This window comes from Lycorma delicatula, chromosome 2 (genome assembly GCF_047948215.1).
Source record: "Lycorma delicatula isolate Av1 chromosome 2, ASM4794821v1, whole genome shotgun sequence".
Taxonomy (NCBI): domain Eukaryota; kingdom Metazoa; phylum Arthropoda; class Insecta; order Hemiptera; family Fulgoridae; genus Lycorma; species Lycorma delicatula.
The window spans coordinates 205,724,610-205,746,759 of record NC_134456.1 but is presented as its reverse complement, the minus strand read 5'-3'; the positions used below and the strand labels follow the sequence as shown (position 1 = coordinate 205,746,759).

Below are 22,150 nucleotides of genomic sequence, written 5' to 3'. Positions count from 1 at the left end.
TATTTAAAAAACACAAAATACCAGACAGAAAATAAAAAAGGTATTTCTAGACTTACGCTTATAAGATTTTTTTTCTTGTACTGATATTAGGAACATACCACCAAAATACCAGATGACTATTTTTATATACCCCATATATTGTTACATTTGAAATTTATGAACTTTCATTAAATCAAATTAACTTGCTTAATTATAAGATTTTAAATATTTAACTTAAGTCTACACAAGGAGTACACTGCTACATTTAAACAATGGAAATGCACGAAAGGTACAAATGTATAAGTTCAGTACAATGATACAAAATATTACAAAGATTAAAAAAATAATAGCATTTCTCAATCCAGTAACTTAATACAGTCTACATTTCTAAAAATAAAGAAAAGAAACAATAGAAAATTATATTTTGTCACACTGACAACAGAAGGACATCAATAAAATAATATGGTAATTGAAAATTTAACATCATAAAGATAAGAAAAACGATATTAAAACTAATAAAACATTAAAATTAAATAAATAAATTATAAAAGAAAACTGAAAACATTTACATATGTTATTTCTAAAAAGGTAATTAAAATTTTAAAAAAGAACAAAAAATCATTTTCTGATCTGGTTATTAAACACTTCATAAACAACAAAATTTAATGTGCGAAGGTGTAGCATTAAAAACGTTGGACCTAAAAATAAAAATAACTCCTTACAATGACTTAAATATAATGGGGATTTCTGTAAAGAGACATTTTTAATTTCCTAATTTTCCAAACTACATCAATGTTACTTAAAAGGTCTGATAACAAATATGGATGTAGAAACCATGATCACATTGATATTACACAATATATTTAAACTTATTTGTATGTTTTATATAAAAGAAAACAACTATGTATAAACATATGGTAATATTAGATTCTTATAGAATACATAATATATAAACCAGGAAATACTTTTTAAACAACAAATAAGTTAACAAAATGAAGTACCAGACAGTGTGGTATGAAAGAGGTAGCTTAGAAAGGAAGATATCAATTGAACATCACCCTAAATCATCAAACTCGGTTACAAGTAATAATAGAACTACTAAGATAATGATCATATACTGTGTGTTATGTAACAAATGATACATGGGGGAACAGACAAAGAGAAGGTGGCACTTTAGTGTTTAACTTGGCATCAGAAAAAAGCCCTTTCAATCTGATCGACAAGCCAATCTACAGAGTACAGTTACAACGTGAATTTAGTGACACTTATCATTTAATTTCCATCAGCTTAAATACAAGTAACTTTATAAGACTATTCAATACATTTGTACATGAAAAAATAGTCGCCATATCACTGGCTAGATATCACAAACACAAGCTAACAGTGACACCAGCTGTCTGGTATAGAGGTAAAAATCTTACTTTTACAATAATTTTACTGGTTAGTATAATATGTTTAATTATATAACTTTCATTCAAAACTACATTTGTCTGAGTGGTTGGTATTACTGCTGATCAGCTGTTATTACAAATTTTCTGTCATTCGCACGATCTGTGTTGAAAATCCATTCATTATTAATAATTAAGTGTAAATTTTCTGTGCTTCTGTTGCACCTACTTTGAAAATTTGTTTTATTTTTTTCAGAAGCTACATCAGCAGCTAAAAAAGCTTTTAAAACAAAATAATTAAAAAATATTTGCTAAATATAATAAATTTTAGTGAAAATTAATAAAGTAGTAAAATAATAATAATAATAATAATAACAAAAACAGGTTATCAAATACAACAAAGTTTTACTTTTACCTATTATACAGTTTATACTTTTTATCATTTACATTGTCACTACAGATCAAAATCATGGAAAAACTGTTTAATAAAATTTACAAAGAAATTAATGAGAGGCATTTATGTTTATATCAAAGTTGTTATAATAAATACAATACCTATAAATTATGTCTAGTGGTGAGTAATAATGAACAATATTACAGGGTATGAATACATACAGGACACTATGAATAGGGGATTTGTTCAAATATAACAATATATTGACACCGTGAAAATTTGCAAAGATTATTAATAAAGATCCCAGTGATTAGTTCATCTGATTAGCTTTTCATGTAAAACAATAATCAGACAAGAATCATAAGGATCTAATAATATATTTTAATATTTAGCTTTAATAAGCAATACTGTCTTGGAGATTGCTGGTCAGAGAATGAAAAGCCGCCAAACACAGATTAAATTTATCACTTGCTGAGAAGCAGCTTCAGTACAAAATCAAAATCATATTAAAATAAATATAATATTTATTTCATATGATCATGTAAAATAGGTAAATGAAGAAAAGTAGTAACTATAAAAGTATCAATGTTTATAATTTCATTGAATTATCTGAAAAACAATTTTAGTAAAGCGTAATTTTACATGGGCATATGTGTAAGTGTATGTTTATGAAAATATAGAGATACTGTACATCCATAATAGCTGAAGTCCCAATGATTAAATTTGAGTGAAATTACGACGCAAGTACTTTTGCCAAAGCAGATATTTAGATACTTAATAATGTTGTCACCACCTCAAAATTAAAATCAAAATTTTAACTAATTAGCAAAATTTCTATAAAAAAAAGCACATTAGCCAATAAGTGTCAATAACACTCAATTGGTGTATTATTTTGGCATTATGCTTACTGTAGCTAACAAAAAAAGTCAATATAATTTAATCAAACTACACACAATAATTACTAATAAGTACTGAAAACTTTGAAATTACATCAGAGTTACTTCAGAAAACCAAAATGGACATCAATCATTAATCAAAAGATAAAGTAACTGACATAATTAAAAGTAATTATATAATTCATTGGAAAATAAATTAATGTTACATAAAACAAATTACAAACATGAAACAACACGGAACCTTCACCCAGGGTTCAGTATGCAAGATTATATGTGCACCAATAAGACAGTCATTAAGCAGGTTGAGTAAAAATCATTTACAATAAGCACAAAGAGAAAATTACTATTCAGGTAAAAAAAAAAAGTTAAACCAATCAACTTTTGCAAAGTTGCTTTCTCTTCATATTCAATTGAGATAATTGAATAAATAATTGATTTTTTTAATCTGAATTTAAAGACGACTATTTAATCGAGATAAGTTTAATAAATTTCCATGATGGTCAGATAAACTGAAGAGTGAATAGACACATACCAATTTTATTATATAATTACTTTTTGAGCAGAAAAAAAATTCAATTTTCGGTAAAGTACATTAAGAAACTTCTACATACCGTGATAGATCCAGAGCATTCTTAGATAAAATAACAAAAAAGAAATTAAAAAAAATATAATTAATAATTTATATTTTATTTCAGAAAGAAATTGCACACTTAAAAGACAGATTTGGTGATACGGCTGTAGTGGGTTAAAGAGATCTAACTGAATATGGAATGGTTACAAATGATGTGTTTGAGCTGTTTACTGTGTATCAGTTTAACACCAATAGGTATATGGGGAAGAAGAGGCCGAGGGAGAGGAAGAACAAAGAGCAGAGTACAAATAGGACTGCCGATAACTGGAAAATATCGTGATCCAGAATCAGATCAATATTACAATAACAATAATGTATGTATTATAATAATTAAAATTAACTAAAGCTTAATAATAAGTACAGCTTACTACATTTTATTAATTAAAAAATCAAATAAGCACAAAAATCATTGAATGAAATATGTTCAATTTTAGGTGTCTTAAATTTTTCCTGACGTGTCTTCTTTGTCTATCAATAAAAAGTAATAAATTATTTCAATATTTTAACATATTCTATCATATGCAACTGAATGATCATGTAGTCTTAGTCTTATCTATACTTGTACTTAACATCTTTGATTATGTAAGATGTAATATTCTCTTCAAAAAATTACAGATGTTTTCTAATTTTCAAAGACACATCCTTATTCTCTTTTACATTCTATGTTTCATATATACTCCAAAAACTAAAGATACAGGAACAAACAAAAAATTACATCTGAAAAATTACTTCTTCAAGAAATTCTTTATTTTGTGGAGTGCAACAAGTTTCAAGATCAATTCATTTCTCTTTTTTGTTAATGTTATTTCTATAATTATTTCTTAGGTGACAATGTGTAAAGGTGTTCAATGTAGGTGATAGCACTAGCTAGTGAGGCTTCTTATTTAAAAATCTTTAAAGAAGCAACATTCACAACCTTCAGGCATTTGTCTGAATGGTTTATACCTCAATTACTCAAAAACCAATCTGCTTCACTTTTAAATTGGCCAGACACAAAGAAGGAGGAATAATGTTAATTTTAAATTTATTCTTGCATTAGGAGAGAAACACATTTTCCATCTATTTTCAAGGTCTTTGATTACAAGACAACTAGCATATGTATTTCTTTCAGTGGGAAAGTTGGGTGTAATTTTTTGAATATACAAGGATGCATTGAATCCTTATGGCATAAATACATGTCTGTGCAAGAATTTATTCAAAAATTTGAAACAATATATGTTTACAAAATGGTTATTTATATAAAACAAGAGAATTATTCTAATCAAAAAACATCAGAAAAAAATAGCGTATATGAATTAATAAAAGGATGTTGCAATAATTTCATACTTTATACATGGGCCTAAATGACCTTGCTAAATTACTTAAATTTTTCATTATTAGAAGAGAACTGAGAACAATGATAATTCATGGTTACTATATTGAATGCCCTCATAGTGTGAATGAATGTTTGGAGGATTACTTCTCATTAGTCTACTATAATAATTTTATATATTTTCCTTAGAAACAACAGTCTGATTTCCAATTACAGCATCATAATAATAAATGAATTTTGCAGAAAATAAAAATTCCAAGGTGACGGATTCAAATCCAGAACCTTTTCAATGAAAAGCAGAGATGCTATCACTGTGTCTTGGAGGTCAGCAAAAACATAATTACAATAAAAATAATGATAAAAAGTTTTTATTATCAATAATGTAATTGACTGATGATGTGTCACATATTTATATTTTTATAAATTTTTAATTATTATAATTCAATACAGTCTGATTATAATAAATATCATGATTTAATCTAATGAAGAGAACATGATCTTCGTTTAAAAATATGTTCATGATTTGGTATGAAACTCTAAATCATGTAATAAGTTTCTACATCAAACTTTAAATTTAAAATGAACTGGATGCCAAAATTAGCTTATTACAAATAGCAAACAAGTGAGCAAATATACGATTTTAGATGGCTGAATCACAAGTTGATCTAAATTCATAAGAAAGAAAAGAAAAGTATTTTGTATTCACGGCTCCATTGAATAAATCTTTATTTTACTCTATATAAAAATCTATAGTTACATCAAAAGGCTAAAGTAGGGTAGAAATTTTTCTATAATCTTTTATAACATTTGGTATTCATATGTTTTCCTTAACATTTTATCTATGTATTGCTAACCTCCAAACGGTGTGTTATTGGATCTAGTTTTCAACTGAAAAGTTTTGATTTTGAACCTGGACATGGATGAATTTACATACTACAAATTTAATCTCACAAAAAAAATTGTATAGAAAGTATAGTCGGCCTGTAATTCTTTCGTGAATGAATAAATGTAATAGTATTATTTCATTTATTTAAATTATTTACAACAGGATACTTCAAGCAACATACTGTTGTTGGTAATTAATAATTGATTATTAAAAGATTAGGAAAAGCTGAGAATAATTCATCGAAGCATATTACCGAAGTTGAAAGAGCAGCAAATATTCTGATTAGACATCTTAAGAGACAAATAATTAGACAAAATGAGGTTCATAAAAAAATCAGTGGTTATTAATTATATATTTAATATTAATTGGTATTAACTTATTAGTAGTTTTTACAACCTAAATAACTGCAATCAAAATTTAATGTTTTACAACTTAATTTTTTCTTACAGGGAGCAAAAATTTTGGAAGCATCACATTTTGATTATGAATATGTACTCGGCCATAAGATAGCATTTTTGTGTGTAGCTCGCGGTTCACCAAGGCCACATATAACATGGTACAAGGACGGAACAGAACTTTACTCGCATCTTTACTTACATGTCAGTATACTGCCTAGATTTATATGTCCAAAAATAGTAATCATGGTTATTTTTCCATATCAGAGTTTGGTTCATCAAACTTCAGGGTTTAATTCTCTATATCTAGCCAGCTGATATAAATAGTCTACACAGCATTAGAAAGATATTCTCTTAGCCAAGATTTATGGAATATGGCCAGTTCTATTCTCCTCAAAACCATATATTCATTGTGGGCCATAACATAATAAATATGAATTTAAATATAATGCACCAAATAATAATTGGTGAATTTGTCACCAGCATGTGCTGAATATTATATATATACGATAATCTGAATGGGTATGTGAAAGTGACACAAATTTAAAAAGCTCCCACCAAAATGTAAAGTGTAATTTATTAACTTGTACGTCTATACCATATCCTATACACAGGTTTGCAAACTACCTGATGAATTAATTACCAACCAAAAAAAAATTATAAATCAGTTTCACTGCACTGTTTTAACGAGAGGATCAGAAATTAATTTGGAATTTCAAATGAAATTACAAAAATGTTTTCTTTTCATCTTGCAGCACTAACATAAAATTAGCTCTAATCAGTAAACATCTAAGTTAAAAAACAAAGAATTGCAATGTTAGTAACAAATTTATAATAAATATGACTTTTAATCTTGCTGAAGGTTGAAGGTTGAGATTCAACTCAATCTAGAATTAATGAATTGTTCAAAAAGAAATTACACTCATAGAACTTACTGTCTTCAGATAATCAAGTTATTGGTACAGAAAATATTGATTAATAGTCCAATTAATTAATAAAGTTCAATATGAAAAAGAATTAAATCAAATTTATTATAATATTTAAAAGAGAATGAATATAAACCTTTCTGATATGGCGAGATTGAGATAATGAAAAGAATGACTCTGAAGAACACAAAACAACAAAACATAGATGTTTCTTATCTTTTTAGTTTCTATACAGAATAGATATGAAAAACCAGCGGTTATAAAATTTTTTTGTAATTACAGTTTTGAAAGTGAGCTGGTGAAATGAAAATAATAGAAAAACAGATAAAAATAAATTACATTTTTTACTAAAATATATTTACTTTTCTGGAAAAAATAATTTTGTTCATTTTAAATATAAAATAAACAGGTTGCATTTTTATTTCCTGGCAAATATATTTCTACCCTAATAAATGGTATATGTATGTGTCTGTGTGTGCGTCCCCCTTAGCTTATCACCGGAATGTACCGATCACTAGCGGAAAATCCCGATTCGTTAATACATGTCTTGTGGTGGTCAGGTGTATACTTGTTATATTATTAAGTATCAATATACTGTATATATCACTAACAATTTAATTTTTGGATAACCAAGATCCGGTCGATCAAGAGCATACCCGATGCGTTAAACAGTTAGCGCTTGACCTACTGATACATACGCCGTTTGAATCGTGAAAATCGGACGAGGGGTTGCAGAGATATTACGGTGACACCCTATTGCACCCCTTCCCCAATTTTCGAACGGCAGCCCTGGGGCACTTGAAAATTTATCTTACGACGAGTACCGCAGGGAGCGGATGGGATGTGTTTGAAGAAGGTCGAAAAGATTTCTCAAAGCGCTAGGACTAATAGTCCAAACTTCTTTATGTAGGGTAACATAAAACAAATTGTTTAAAGGAGCAATCCACACACCCTGCAGGAATTGAAGACAAACATTACCAATGCCATCCAGGAAATAGACGTGGTACAGCTAACAAGAGTAGCCAGGAATCTGGTCAAACATGTTGACAAGTGCACAGAAGTGTGATGACATTTTCAGCACCTTCTGTAAATTATTATGTAAGTATTCGCCAATAAACTATTATTTACGGAATAAACTAATTAATGGGGCCTCTTTCAAGTTGACACTCTGAATGTTTCAAACTCAAGAATCACAGAATCAATGAATAATTCATTTACCAATGAACTTTTTGAACATTGATGATTGTTTTTAAGTATAAATTTATCAACAAAATTCTGCATGGTGAACAGTGAGGCTTAACAGAGCAAATGATATTTCCTAGTGTCGTTTATTTGTCATGGACTAAATAACTGATGGCTATAAATAAATGAGTGATGTAATTTTTCATAGTAGGAGCCGTATCTATCTATACACTAAATATATAATTAATGTTACTTCTGTAAATAACTGCTATATATTTTTATGCTGTTCTACATTTCTAACAAAACTAATGCAAAGGGATTTTGCTTCTTTCATGTTTTATTTGTTTTAATCTATGTCTGGTATCTCAATCTGTGTTTTTTTTGTACAGTACTTACCCATCAGTTATTATTTATGCAGGCTACTAACTTGTTTTAAGAAAACTTTCAGAAATTAACTTATTTTAACTAAACAACAGTTTATATTTACTAGTAGCCAACCTCTTTAAACCGAAAATAAATTTTTGGCATTTAGGCACACAAGATGCACTTAAAAAGTAATAAGGCAAAAAATTAAATAAGTCTAATTATGAAAGGCTGTAACTTTTAAAACAAATATTAAACCAACATTCCTTTGGGTATAATATTTTTTTACATTTATATACTCAGGATGCATTTGAAAGAATTTCAAGCCATGAAAATTAAAGAAAATATAATTGCAAATAACTTTAACAGAAATTTTTAAACAATTTTTTTTTATTTTTTCTTCTATCTTGTAACTGTTTGAGATTTATTCGCTATGAATGTATTTTAGGAAAACATTATGGGGAATAAGAATAAAACAAATAAAATTTAAAACAACTCTCATAAAGAATAATTTTTGGAATTTGGACTAAGCGTTTCCTTTTGGTTAATAAATAGCATATGATAACCTAGGAAATACTGGTAGTTCTATGCTGTAGTTAAAAATTCCAAGTTGAAAAGGATCTAAGAATTAATAGACGTCCCCAGTTCATAAGCTCTATGGAATTGCTCTACCTTGTCGTTCATATATTAAACGGACACTTGATATTATTTTTATTTAATTTACTTTGTACAACAATTTTAAAGAATAAATGTTACATAATAAATTTTAACAATAATAATAATTATATCACTTTGTTTTGCAGGTACATGAATGGCCAATTGGTAAAGATAAAGTGAAATCCAAATTAGAAATTGATCCAGCAACACAAATGGATGCCGGTGTTTATGAATGCTATGCAGACAATATGTATAGCATAGACAGGCGCAGTTTTAAGACTGATTTTAGCATAGCTTTTGATTAATAATTTGTTTATAATCAGAAATAGTTGGTACCTGAATGATTCAGACCAAGGATTATTATTAAATTAACAAGTGAGCGCAAAACAATATGATGCAGCAAATGAATGGGAAATGAACAAAAATTTTAACAATACAATTTTTTAATTCCAATTATAAGTAGACAATAATTTCAACAATAAATATTTAAATGCATTTTATAAAATACAACACCCTCACTTGTAAAGCACATGTAGACAGTTAAACAATGTTTTTTATACAGAATAAATGATTATATTTGAGAATTGGCTTTTATTAATTTTTACAACCACCTAGCAAAAAATTATTCATATCATACAGTCAGCAATAAAGTAATTCAGTTCATTTTTTTAAATATTAAATATTTGGTAAATAAATAATATTTCATATTAAGATCATATCAAGTACATAAACTTTATAGTGTGAGCACATCAGTGTATAGCAAGCATACCTACTACTATAGGTACGCTACACTATGAGCAAAAAAGAAAAGTACTAAACCTAAGAAAACTATATGGGAAAGTCTCCAATCAGAGCAGCATAACAAAGTATTTCATAAAAAAATAAAAAAAGAGAAGCAGTATTAGTTCATATTATATGTAAAAGTAATAAATTACATAAGAATACATTATATGAAGATAAAAAATCTAGAAAAAAAGAAATGATCAAGCAAACATTTAAATATGCTATAGTTGAGTAAACAGACCAGGTTAAAAAAAAACATGTATATATAATTAATATTATTTAAAAATCCTTTTTTTAAAAGAACATTTATTTATTTTTAGTAAATTGGCCAAAGATTTTTTAGACCACTATGTAATTTATTAAGAACAGCAAAAGAAGCATAAATACCTTTTTCTTAGATTGTAGTATATACAGTATACAAAAACAGTTCTATTATCTGATTTAAAAGAATTGGATATAATAATTTTTTTTTGTAACATTTTACTTTCCTGTCTGGCGCTAAAGCAGAGCTTTAAAAGGAAAAGTATTTTAATCGATCCAATTTGGGCATATGCAGTTTTAACCAGATCTTGATGTTTTGACACCTAAGGAACCCAAAAACCAGATGGAAATTGTCCAGATATTCGTATGTACATGTGTGTGTGTGTGTGTGTGTGTGTGTTCGGTCTTGCACTATTTATATCTCCAGAACTATTAGACCAATTTTGACCAAACTTGGTCAGATTACTTCTATATTTGGGGCACTGATGCCATTAAATTTTCAACTTAAAACATCAAGGAGATGAGGCTATACAGCAAGGTCACCCTCAGTATCTGGAGATTTTGGCTAATTAAGGTCTTATTTTTCTTAGGCACATATGTAAACAATCAAAACATAATATCAGCAAAACATTTATGCAAAATCGCATCCCCGCCCCAAAAAATGGTCTAAATAAACTAGCAGCTACGTGAGTATAGTGTGTCAATGGAACCCCGTCTCACCACAAGGAGCGTTAGTGTAGCACTGATGTACAGCTGTTGCAGTTGTCTGCTATGTTGTGATGTCACAGGTGAGTGGAAGAATGAAATAAATGAGTAATATCACTGGTAGACAAACAAATTTTTTTTTAATGTTTCTCTAAGTGTGATACTATTCCTTGAATTGCTTATTTGGTACATTACAGATATGTAAGTACAATTTTTCTATCACCCTTAGTTTTAAATAAATTACGCTTCAAAAAATCATTAAGGTTAAATATAGTTAATATATGTAAAATTTACAATTTTGCATGGCCATACCTGTGTTAGAAAGATTTTGCTGATGCTTTTCTTTTATAAATAGCCTTAGGCAAATTCAAAATTAATGTCCAACAGTAATTGGCTAGCATGTTAATATTTAATTTCCCTTTACAGCAGCTTTCCATCACTGAAATGTCTTGGTGGAAACGTTCACTGTGTTCGTCACTTATGTCTCCGAGGTTGTCCAGGAAAAAATCCAGATGCGAGTGGAGGATATGTATTTTCAAATACATATTACATCCCATAGCTCTGTATGAAGTGAGAAGTTGATTAACAATATCATGGTAATCGTCGGATTTTTGTTTGCTGAGAAAATATTTGCAAACGTCTTTAAATGAAGCCAAAGCTGCACTCTACATTATTTAACACTGAGTTAAATACATCAACTTTAACCAACTCTCTTATTTGAGGACCAACAAATACTCCATCTTTCATTTTTTCTTCACTTACTTTCGGAAATTTCTACCTGATGTACAAAAATCCAGGACTATCCTTCTTCAATGCTTTTACAATTTTTTTTTTCCTACCTTGATATGGAGAGAACAAATCGATTTTCATTTATCGAAAACGAATTGAATCAATGTACCTCTCTTTCTGTTTGAATTCATATATGTATGTATATACGTACGCACGCATTCACATGTGTAAAACTTGAATATGTTCTAATTAAATCAATTCAAAAATATTCTACTTTACTAATTTATGGTTTCTTCAATTAAGTTTGTTAATGCTTTTTAAAAATTTTAAAATAAATGAAATTTTTACAAACTTAAAAGATTTGCAAAAAAAAATCTGATTTGGATACCACATGACTTCCTTGTACGCTTATTAAATTACACATATTTTTTATTACATTAAACAAATTTTTTTTTTGTATTAGTATTGAATAATTATTTATTATAAAACTTTTTTACAATCACTGGTTAATAATTATTTATAAATCAATATTTAAATTTAAAAAAAAAGAAGGAAATGAAGTTGGATTCTCCTCAATGTAAGATTCCTTCTCCTTGTAAGATCCAAATATTTCGCTAATTAAAGTTTATTGGGCTATAACTCTGGAACCGATGAAAATAAGTACCACTTATGATATATCGTTGAAAAGCTCTCAATGAGGGCTTATTACTGCAGTTAAGAAAAAGGGCTCTTTTGAACACTTTTGGTCTAGTTGACTGCAATTAAAAGAGGAGGTGCACAACTAGATGTTACAACGGTCTTAAATCCAAAATTTTAACATCCTATGGCCAATAGTTTTTGAGTTATGCAAGCGAGATAATACGTATGTACATACGTCACGCCAAAACTAGTCAAAATAGAGTCAGGGATGGTCAAAATGTATATTTCCGTTGAAATCTGAAAACCGAAATTTTTTGCGATTGCAATACTTCCTTGTATTTACAAGCTTGAAGCGTGAAACTTGTTCTTGGGATATGGAAATAAAATTTTTGAAGCGTACGAATAATTCCTTACCGGGATTTGAACCTGGATTCGAACCCTCAAGGTGAAAGGCTGAAACGGTACCATTCCCCACGTAGATCGGTAATTTATAATAAAAATTAAAAGAGTTAGATTCAAAAACAGGAAATAACAGAATATATATATTTTACAGTGGGAAATAAATTTAAAGAAACATTTTTCTAAAATTATTAGGTAAACATTAATAAATTTCCTTTAGTAAAATTTTCTCTGAATTTAACACCAACTTCAATAAAGGCTTAAATAATTAAAAAACAGATTATAATAATAATTAAAATAAACAAATTTTACTTTTTTTTATTAAAAACGTTTTCAAAAACTTTTCTGTATTTCAGATCTGGGATCTATAATCTAAAAAAAATCGTAGGTATCTCTTGTTACCTTTATACAGTGTTCCATTTTAATCAGGCTATTTTCTCATAAACTACTCACAATATATTCATACACTAACAATAAAAGCATACATAACAGAATGGATTACAACATCAACTAAACACACACACAGCTACTGGAATAAACATGTCAATTCTTTAACACTGGTGAGGGAGACAGATGAATATCTACGATTAGACACGGAATTACCCGAACTAATATTGTACTCCCTTGCTTGTTCTCCACACAACTTCATAGTCTTATAACATTTGTTTACATAATTGTTAAACGGCGGTTAAACAGCTAATTCAATGTTATGATATTAGTTACAAATATTTATGAAATGTTTAAAAATAAAATTTATAACAATGATTTCCTATTTCTTTTTTAATTAAACAAAAATATATTGTATATCTTTGTTTTTAAATGAATTATTATTATTACTATTATTATTTATTAATTTCTTTTTTGAGTTTGGCAAACTGAGGATCACATGAAGAAATACTTTGAATTAATTTCTGTTTTTTCTGGACGTATTCTTTTGTGTTTTAATAGTTATTTTCTTTCACTATGTTTTTTCTCTTCTGACTAGACGTTTTTGGTTTCTCTTTCCTCTTTCTATTTGAATTGTTGACATTATTTACCTATCTTTTGAACACATTACAATTTATTCCGATATTTTTATTTTTTTCAAATCTTTTTTTTTGAATCACTGATATTCACTGATTTCTATTTTATTTCTCAAACTTTTGTTTGAGACATTTCTCAATCTTCTCAAACTTTTACAAACACACTCCACTTTATATTAAGCTCAGTACATGAGCACATGTTTATTTTAGCATTTAAAAAAAAATTTCCTCCTTCCCCAAATATTAAAAAAGCTATTTTTTTAATTTATTACATATCTTTTAACCTAATTTTTTTTGTGCCTTCCTAAGTATATAAATAGTGCACGAGGTTCAACAAAACTACTTTGGGAGTAATATTTGAGGTGTAAAATCGATCACAGTTTAATTAATTAGTTATTAAAATTCTTTTTTATGTATCATTACTTTTCCACTATATAAGAATAAATAACCAATGCCAGGAAAATACAGCAACTTTGTTTTAAGCTATTTTTTCTATATGTGATTCACAACATCGAAAGACCCCCATAACAGGAAGGAAATAAATATTTTAAATGAAAGTGTATAAAAAAAAAATATATAAAGTCCATTGGACTGTCTAGCGGTAAACTCAGTCACAAATCAGTCTTTTAAAAGCTGATTTTCTAATTTGAAATTTCTCAGGTTTAAATTTTAATAAAAGTTAGTTTGTTTTATACGGATTTGAATATAGACAGTGGATACATTGTACTTTGTGGCTGAGGTTTAATTAATTACACATCTCAGGAATGGTAGGCCTGAGTCAGTAGAAGAGGACATTTAATATACAAGTTGTACATATCATCCCCATCTCACTGGTCGGTGGGTGGGGTTGTTTATTGTTCACATTTCTTTTTTCTGTTGAGCCTCCAGGAATTACAGGTAATACTTCAGAGGATGATATGTATGAGTGTAAATGAAGTGTAGTTTTGTAGTCTCACTCCTGAGAAGTGTGGTTAATTGAAACCCAACCACTAAAGAACACCAGTATCCACAAACTAGTATTCAAATTTGTGTGGAAGTAACTTTTTTTACTAGGACTTGAACGCTGAAACGCTTGACTTCCAAATCAGCTGATTTGGGAAGACGCGTTCACCACTAGACCAACCCGGCGGGGGTTTGTTTATTGTTCACTAGTTGAACAGATTGCAACATACCTATTAGGAAAATAAAAAAATCTGATGTGTAGACCACATTACTTCCTTCTACGACTATTAAATTACATATTTTTACACATTTTTTTCTGCACTTCATTTAAACTTATTTCATTTGAAATTGAGATACGATCCTCCAATTCATTAATAAAATGAACAGTTAAAGAATTGCATTGTAGTGGACATCAGATTTCATCACAATTTTTGTGGTGTAAAGATTTTTACAATAAATAATAATTCAATATTAACAATAAAAAAAAAATTGTTGTATACACCACATAACTTCCTTGTACACCTTATAAATTACATATACACATTTTTTTAAATGAAAAGTATTTTTAAATAATTTCTGATATCTTTTCATATAATATATATATATTTTAAATTGTTATTATTGAATTATTATTTCAGAGGTTAATAATTACTAATAAATAAATATTATTAAATTAAAAAAAAAAAAAGATAAAAAAAACTGAGATGAAGTTGGATTTGAAGCGATGTGCCTTCCCCTTGTAAGATCAAAATATTTAATGAATTAAAATTTTATTTGGCTATAACTCTGGAACCAAAGAATATAAGTACCACTTACGATACATCGTTCAAAATCTCTCAATTTGGACTTATTACTGCAATTAAGAAAAAATCCAAAATCCAAATTTTGTTTTGATTTTGGGCTTTTTTGGGCACTTTTGATTCAGTCGATTGCTATCAAATGGAGAAGTGCACAATTAGATGTTACAACAGTCCTAAATCCAAAATTTGGATATCCTAAGGCTAATCGTTTTTGAGTTATGCGACATACCTACGTACGTACATACGTCACGCCGAAACTAGTCAAAATGGATTTAGACATAGTCATAATATACATACGTTATGCAACAGTAATTGCAGTTGAAAAAAATACTGGTTTCCTATGAATAAAAGTGACATCTGAAGACATCAGCCTTTTTCCAAAGAAATTCTGAAATTTATTTAAGTGCGAGTATATTGTAAAAAATGGTCAGGGTTGGAAATGTATTTCCGCTAAAATGTGAAAACCGAAATTTTTCATGATCACAATACTTCCTTAATTTTGTACAAGGAAGTAGAAACAAAATTAAGTGGCATTATTTTCTTATTTATTAAAATATATATGATATAAGAAATACATGGAATTCCTACAATTCGAATACTCAAGGGAATCAAAAAAAATTTGACTTACAGAAAATTCGAGTAAGAGAAACATACATGTTATGAAATTACTGTATTTTTTCCGATTTACCACAAGAAACATTTCAAAATTTTCTGTCCCTGACATGTTTAGAATTAGGCGTGGGGTTTGTGTTTCCATGAACTCGATTACCTAATTCAGAGGGCAACGATGTAGGACATTCAAGATGTCCAGACGAAGCTTGCAGGGAAGCTATGTTTAAAAATCCCCGATGTAAATGTCTACCAAGGCATTTACATCGGTGGTATCCCAACGAGGCCTGGTTTATTACTATGAGATGTAAAAAGTTACAGGGCGAAAGACGACTCCCGTTAAAGCCCATCATGGCTAAGGGGGTGGTGACAAGCATCACAGGGCGGTGGTTTTCCCTACGGGGTTGGGATGTCCCTGGCATGTTCGCACGTAAAAGAACTGTGATGCGGTCTTTACTTTGTTAGCCCAACATGGCATTTATCACCTTTAAAAGTTAAATTTTTGTCAGGCAAACATTTATAAAACAGACCAGTTTGATCATCGTTAAAAATGTCCGATTCGTTGTATGTACTCATAATTTATTTTATTGTAGTATTTATCCAAGTATTATCTGAAAGGTAATTACCGGAGGTTATCAGGAAAAGAAAAAAAAAGAGGAACCCTGATGGGGCTACCAGCTAAAGGCTGAATGCACCGGGTGGGCTAGACTACATCTACGTCACTTTGGGCCAATTGAGGTAACGTCTTTTCTTCTATCTCTGTCTTTGAACCCTAATTTTTTTCAAAATTCAGAACATTTTATTCCAGTCTATGTAATCGTAAGCCTTTTCTAGGCCTATAAATGCCAAGTATGTTGGTTTGTGTTGCTTTAATGTTCCTTCTACTATTAATTTGAGGGCTAAAATTGCTTCCCTTGTCCCTATACTTTTCCTGAAACCAAATTGGTCTTCTCCTAACACTTCTTCCACTCTCCTCTCAATTCTTTTCTACAGCATTCTAGTTAAGATTTTTGATGCATGGCTAGTTAAGCTAATTGTTCTGTATTCTTCACATTTATCTGCTCCTGCTTTCTTTGGTATCATGAATGTAACACTCTTTTTGAAGTCTGACAGAACTTCCCCTTTTTCGTAAATATTACACACCAGTTTGTATAATCTATCAATTGCTTCCTCACCTGCACTGTGCAGTAATTCTGCAGGCATTCTGTCTATTCCTGGAGCCTTTATGCCATTCAAATCTTTTAATGCTCTCATAAATTCAGATCTCAGTATTGTTTCTCCCCATTCATCCTCTTCTTCCTCTATAACACCATTTTCTAATTCATTTCCTGCATATAACTCTTCAATATATTCCACCCATCTATCGACTTTGCCTTTTGTATTATAAATTGGTGTATCATCATTGTTTAACACATTATTAGATTTTAATTTATGTACCCCAAAATTTTCCTTAACTTTCCTGTATGCTCTGTCTATTTTACCAATGTTCATTCATTTATAAAAGATGTTAATTTAAATTCAAATCAATAATCGTTTTTAAATTAAACTGTTATGTACATAGTAGATGGTCGTCAAGAATAAAATTTATTTGTACGTCAATTATGATGTAAACGATTATTGATTTGAAGTAAGATTAACATCTTTTAGAAAATCGCTGAAAATGGAGTAACAGCTCTGAAAGCACTAGGATTAATACTTTGTTGGTAAGTGAAAACTTTATTTATACAATATTTTTACCTATTTCTTATTTTCATTTACTACTCATAAATTTTTATTTCATATCAATTTTATATTGACAGATTTTTTTTCTAACATTTTTTCTGAAATCAATGAAACTATTAGGTTATCAATCAAGGTATTGAGGTTAAGTGTAAACAATGGAAGTATTTTACATGCGTGTGTTTATATAAACACATGCAAACTTCCAATATTATTAATATAAATGACAAACACAATTGACTGTAATATACAGTAAGCATATTTAAATATATTGATTTATTAATAACTTATTAACTATTACCTCCGATTGTAAAAAAAAATTACAGTAAATAATAATTCAACAAAAAAAAAAAAAAATTGAATAAACGTAATATATATGTAATTTAATAGGCGTGCAAGGAAGTTATGTGGTGTCCACATCAGATTTTTTTGTAATAATTTAACTAAGATTTTTATACGTCAAACCTAAAAAAATGTGTTTGTGAGCCCCACCTATCTGCGTTTTACAGTACTTTTCTCAAAAATGACTAAAGATAGTTTTCTAAGAGCTGTTTTAATCAATTTTTCAGGTTTTAAGTGTTACTAAACAACTTAAGTGCTTAAGTTTAATTCAAGAATCTCGATATGATTTTATTTAACTCTAAGAGCAAAATTTATCACAAGGTAAAAACTTGAAAACAAAGCGGACTCATGTTTATTCATATATAAATATATATTTCCTTTCGTTTCTCGTCTTCGCCTGGTTTTAGGCAGAACGTTATTTCAGTTTAATCAAATTAAGTTCTAATTATATTATGATAAAATAATTTGTTTCTACTGTAAAATTTTACTTAAAAAAATAATACCTAAGTGGTGACAATAAATTAAAAAAAATATTTAAAAAAAATTGTTTTAAAAATACAGTGTAATCAATATAAATAAAAATGTAAATTTTTGTTTGTTCAAAATCGTAAAATCACTGAAAGTTTTTCACTGATTGCTTTGAAATTTTGACACAACGTTGCTTTCGAATATGCGCATGTTTTTATTTACGTACTATTTATATACCTAAGATAAACTTGTGACAGGCAAAGAATGCTTCTTTTTTTAAAAATAGTGCTATCTGTTAGACGTAAAAGCAACACAAGAAATGATTTTTCTTCGAGGATGGTGTGTGTTAATGTAAATGAAGAGTAGTCTTGTACAGTCTTAGGTTGACCATTCTCAATATGTGTGGTTAATTGAAACCCAACCATCAAAAAACACTGGTATCCACGATCTAATATTCAAATCCATATAAAAGTAACAACCTTTACTAGGATTTGAACCTTAGAATTCTCGATTTCAAAATCAGCTGATTTGTGATGACAAGTTTATTACTAGACCAACCCGGTTAATGGAATGCCTAGACGACATTACCTCTGCATTAGCCAAATTTCTTTGAAAAATATATCAAATAAAGAACTGTAGTAAAAGAAGACCTATGTTTTGTTTGGACAAGGTATAAGTCACCCAAAACGACATAACTGAATAGATAAAAATAAATACAGTGTTCTTGAGATGTCTAGAAAAAGGTGGTAAAATCATTTTACTGATGGTTCAATGCAAACTGGTTTTCTACAAAAATCTAAAATGATTTTCCATTCAAAAAAAGATTTATAGGTTTTGTTTATCATTCTGAAATGGATGTTCAATTGTTTAGATTTCTAATTATTAGAAGGGTTAACAGCTATTGTAATGCTTAATGCCAATTATCATTCTGTTAGAGCAGAGCATATACAATCCTGTAACTGAAAAAACAGGATTTGTAAAAAATTATACTGTTTTGTTACAGAAATAAGGAAAATGTTATAAAAGTGCAGTAGAATAAAAAATGCGACAAAAATATATGAACTGGATCACTTGGTGTTTGAAATGGGAGATGAAGTTATTTATTTACCCCTATGTCATGCAGAATATCCAATAGAAATTGTAAGGGCAAAGGGAGAAGCACAACATTGCAAGCCAAAACAAATTTTAAAATTGCTTATGTGGGAAAAATTATTACATAAAGGTAGACCAAATTATCAGTGAAAAGTGGAAGAAAACAACAAAAATTGCATGAAAAGTTGATACCGAAAACTAAAATTTACAGATGAAAAATTAAAAAAAATCAGTGCACACTGTATGACTCAGGAACCAATAATTATTAGTCTCATGGAGAACAGTTGTGATAAAGACAGGAAATTTAAACATTTTTCAATATTTAATATAGTGTTTTGATTTTATATTTATAAACTTTGAGTGGCAAACTTAAACAGTCTTAATGGATTAACTTATAGCTTTGAATTAAGCTAGCTATAGCTTATAATTAATTGATATAAGTTAAAATATTAATTTCGCTCAATAAATTTATGATACATTTTTATTTAAGTTTGTTAAATAAAAGCAAATAAGCCTCTTATAAAATATTGTTTGTACACAGTAAATATTATGTACTTTGTTATCATATTAGTACATAATTTGTACAGCCAAAAAACTAATGAATAATATAAATTACTTGTTTGTGTTTGACAATACTTTATAGTTGTACGTCTATACACACAAAAAAAATAACGATGAGATAATAAGTTTCAATGAGAGTATACAGGAATGTAAAGAAACAGCAATGCATTTATCTACATTAGTGCTTTAAATGACATTTGAATCAGCTGCCACGAACCAAAAATACAGCTAATGTTACTGAAATTACACTCACATTTACATATTGTCTAGCACAGAGCTGTTAGTAAGCATTTTAATTAAAATGATTCAAGATAAAAAAAAAATATGTTCCCTCTCCCACACAATGGACTAGAAAACTGGTAGCTTTTTTTCTTCTTTTTTTCATGGACGAACAACTAGAAATTATCATTGCCTGAACACTTATGAACCATTGTAAGTGTTCAGCCAATAATAATTATAATTTTCTTTTTTTTACACTTGTTTTAGAGAACATAAAGCAGTAATATTAATTGCATTACTGTATAGGCAAACGTCCAGAAAAAATAATATTTCTTTTGAAATGTGTTGTTAAAACTAGTTACATTATAGACATGCAACTTTTACAACCTAAAAATTCACAAATTACTGTCAGGATTTTAATAGCGTACACTTTAAAATGATACATTACTTATTTGTACTGTAACAGAATGAGTGCACAGTTACAGAATGAGTGACTGTCATCTCCTTAAGAATAAATTAAGAGAATATTGTAAAATAGAGCTGAGTGCCTGTTGGTTCTCAAACCTAAGAAATACACAGAAAATTTTTTAGTAGCAATCTTAATATTTTCTCCTGCAGGCAACAGGAATATTTTCAAGAAACTATTACTCCTAGTCATTTTTAGCAAATTTGCTATCTCATGCTATTTTAATAGATTTATAATATAAAAGTTTAACCTATAATCTCAGAGCACATTAAGACTACAACAAATTATTATTATCAATTAATTAATATAAGTTAAGTAAGATATTTACCGTTGTTCATAGTTGACGATATTCATATAATCAAATGATCTTTGGTAATACCCATCATGGGAGAGAGCGCCCCAAAAGTTAGACCATGCTTTGAAGGGTCTAAGAAGTAAAGGTGCCAGTATACCCCTGAAAAATACAAAGCTCAGTTTAACTAATAAATATGAATAATTTTGTTTTCAACAATTTCAGTGTGCTCTAATTAATAAACACAATGAATTAATACAATAAAATAACAAAATTTATAAAAACGTACTAATTTATATGTGTGTGTGTGTGTGTATGTATAACAATACTTATAAATTAATGCATCATTAGTTATAAAATAGTATGTCAAGCAATGCATTACTATGAAAAACTAGTAGCTGCTGTGACCAACTTATTTAAACAATGGTAAACAGTGGGAGTTAAGATAGAAAATAAAACAAGCGTGCTAATTTAAGTAGGAAACCACAACAAAAAAAGAAATATATATACAATTTCTGTGTTTATTCATACATGGATGTTCACATTTATAAATGTAATATTTTCCAAATGTTGAAGTTTATTATATTATTTCTAATACCTCCAGATTATTCTGCATTATCTTTTTAGTACAAAAAAGAGAACTTCAATGTGTAATGAGATGATTAGCAACTCTTTCTTTCAAAGAAAGTGTTTTTCAAATGTTGCTAATCTTCAAATGCTTTTACAAATGATTTTTTGTAACCTCTTAAACAACTAAAAATCTTTAAAGGACCCATTTGTCAAAGAGATGTCTGTTTACAATTATTTAAAAAATGTTACCAATATTAAATTTATCATGTAATGAAGTATTATTGCGATTACAATTTGTTAAATTGTAATTGTAACTGGTTTAAAAGATGAAGTATAATTTTCACTACTGTAGACTAGGTATTTTATTACTATTTTTAATAGAAATTCTAGGTTTGCGTTATTTTTATTTCTAAAATGTAATTAATAAAGTATTGTAATTGTAACTGGTTTAAAAGATGAAGTATAATTTTCACTACTGTAGACTAGGTATTTTATTACTATTTTTAATAGAAATTCTAGGTTT

The 22,150-nt window shown here is 28.5% G+C and overlaps 2 protein-coding genes across 3 annotated transcripts in view; one reads left to right on the top strand and one right to left on the bottom strand.

The window, feature by feature from the left end:
• The window catches only part of Plod (procollagen lysyl hydroxylase), a 147,005-nt gene that overhangs the window by 49,561 nt on the left and 75,294 nt on the right, over nucleotides 1–22,150 (bottom strand). Inside the window, exon 10 of the mRNA XM_075357076.1 lies at nucleotides 21,094–21,219. Coding sequence (XP_075213191.1) covers nucleotides 21,094–21,219 — 126 coding nt within the window. The remainder of the gene's footprint in view (nucleotides 1–21,093; nucleotides 21,220–22,150) is intronic.
• Nucleotides 1,143–9,582, top strand: LOC142319606 (immunoglobulin domain-containing protein oig-4-like). Of its 2 annotated transcripts, none has more exons than XM_075357079.1 (4): nucleotides 1,143–1,419; nucleotides 3,353–3,602; nucleotides 5,936–6,085; nucleotides 9,156–9,582. In XM_075357079.1, the coding sequence occupies exons 2-4, from the start codon at nucleotides 3,423–3,425 to the stop codon at nucleotides 9,312–9,314; spliced, it is 489 nt and encodes a 162-aa protein (XP_075213194.1). In that variant the 5' UTR covers nucleotides 1,143–1,419; nucleotides 3,353–3,422; the 3' UTR covers nucleotides 9,315–9,582. The 2 variants fall into 2 exon arrangements, with proteins under 2 accessions (XP_075213194.1, XP_075213193.1); XM_075357078.1 differs by having other exon boundaries at nucleotides 1,144–1,387.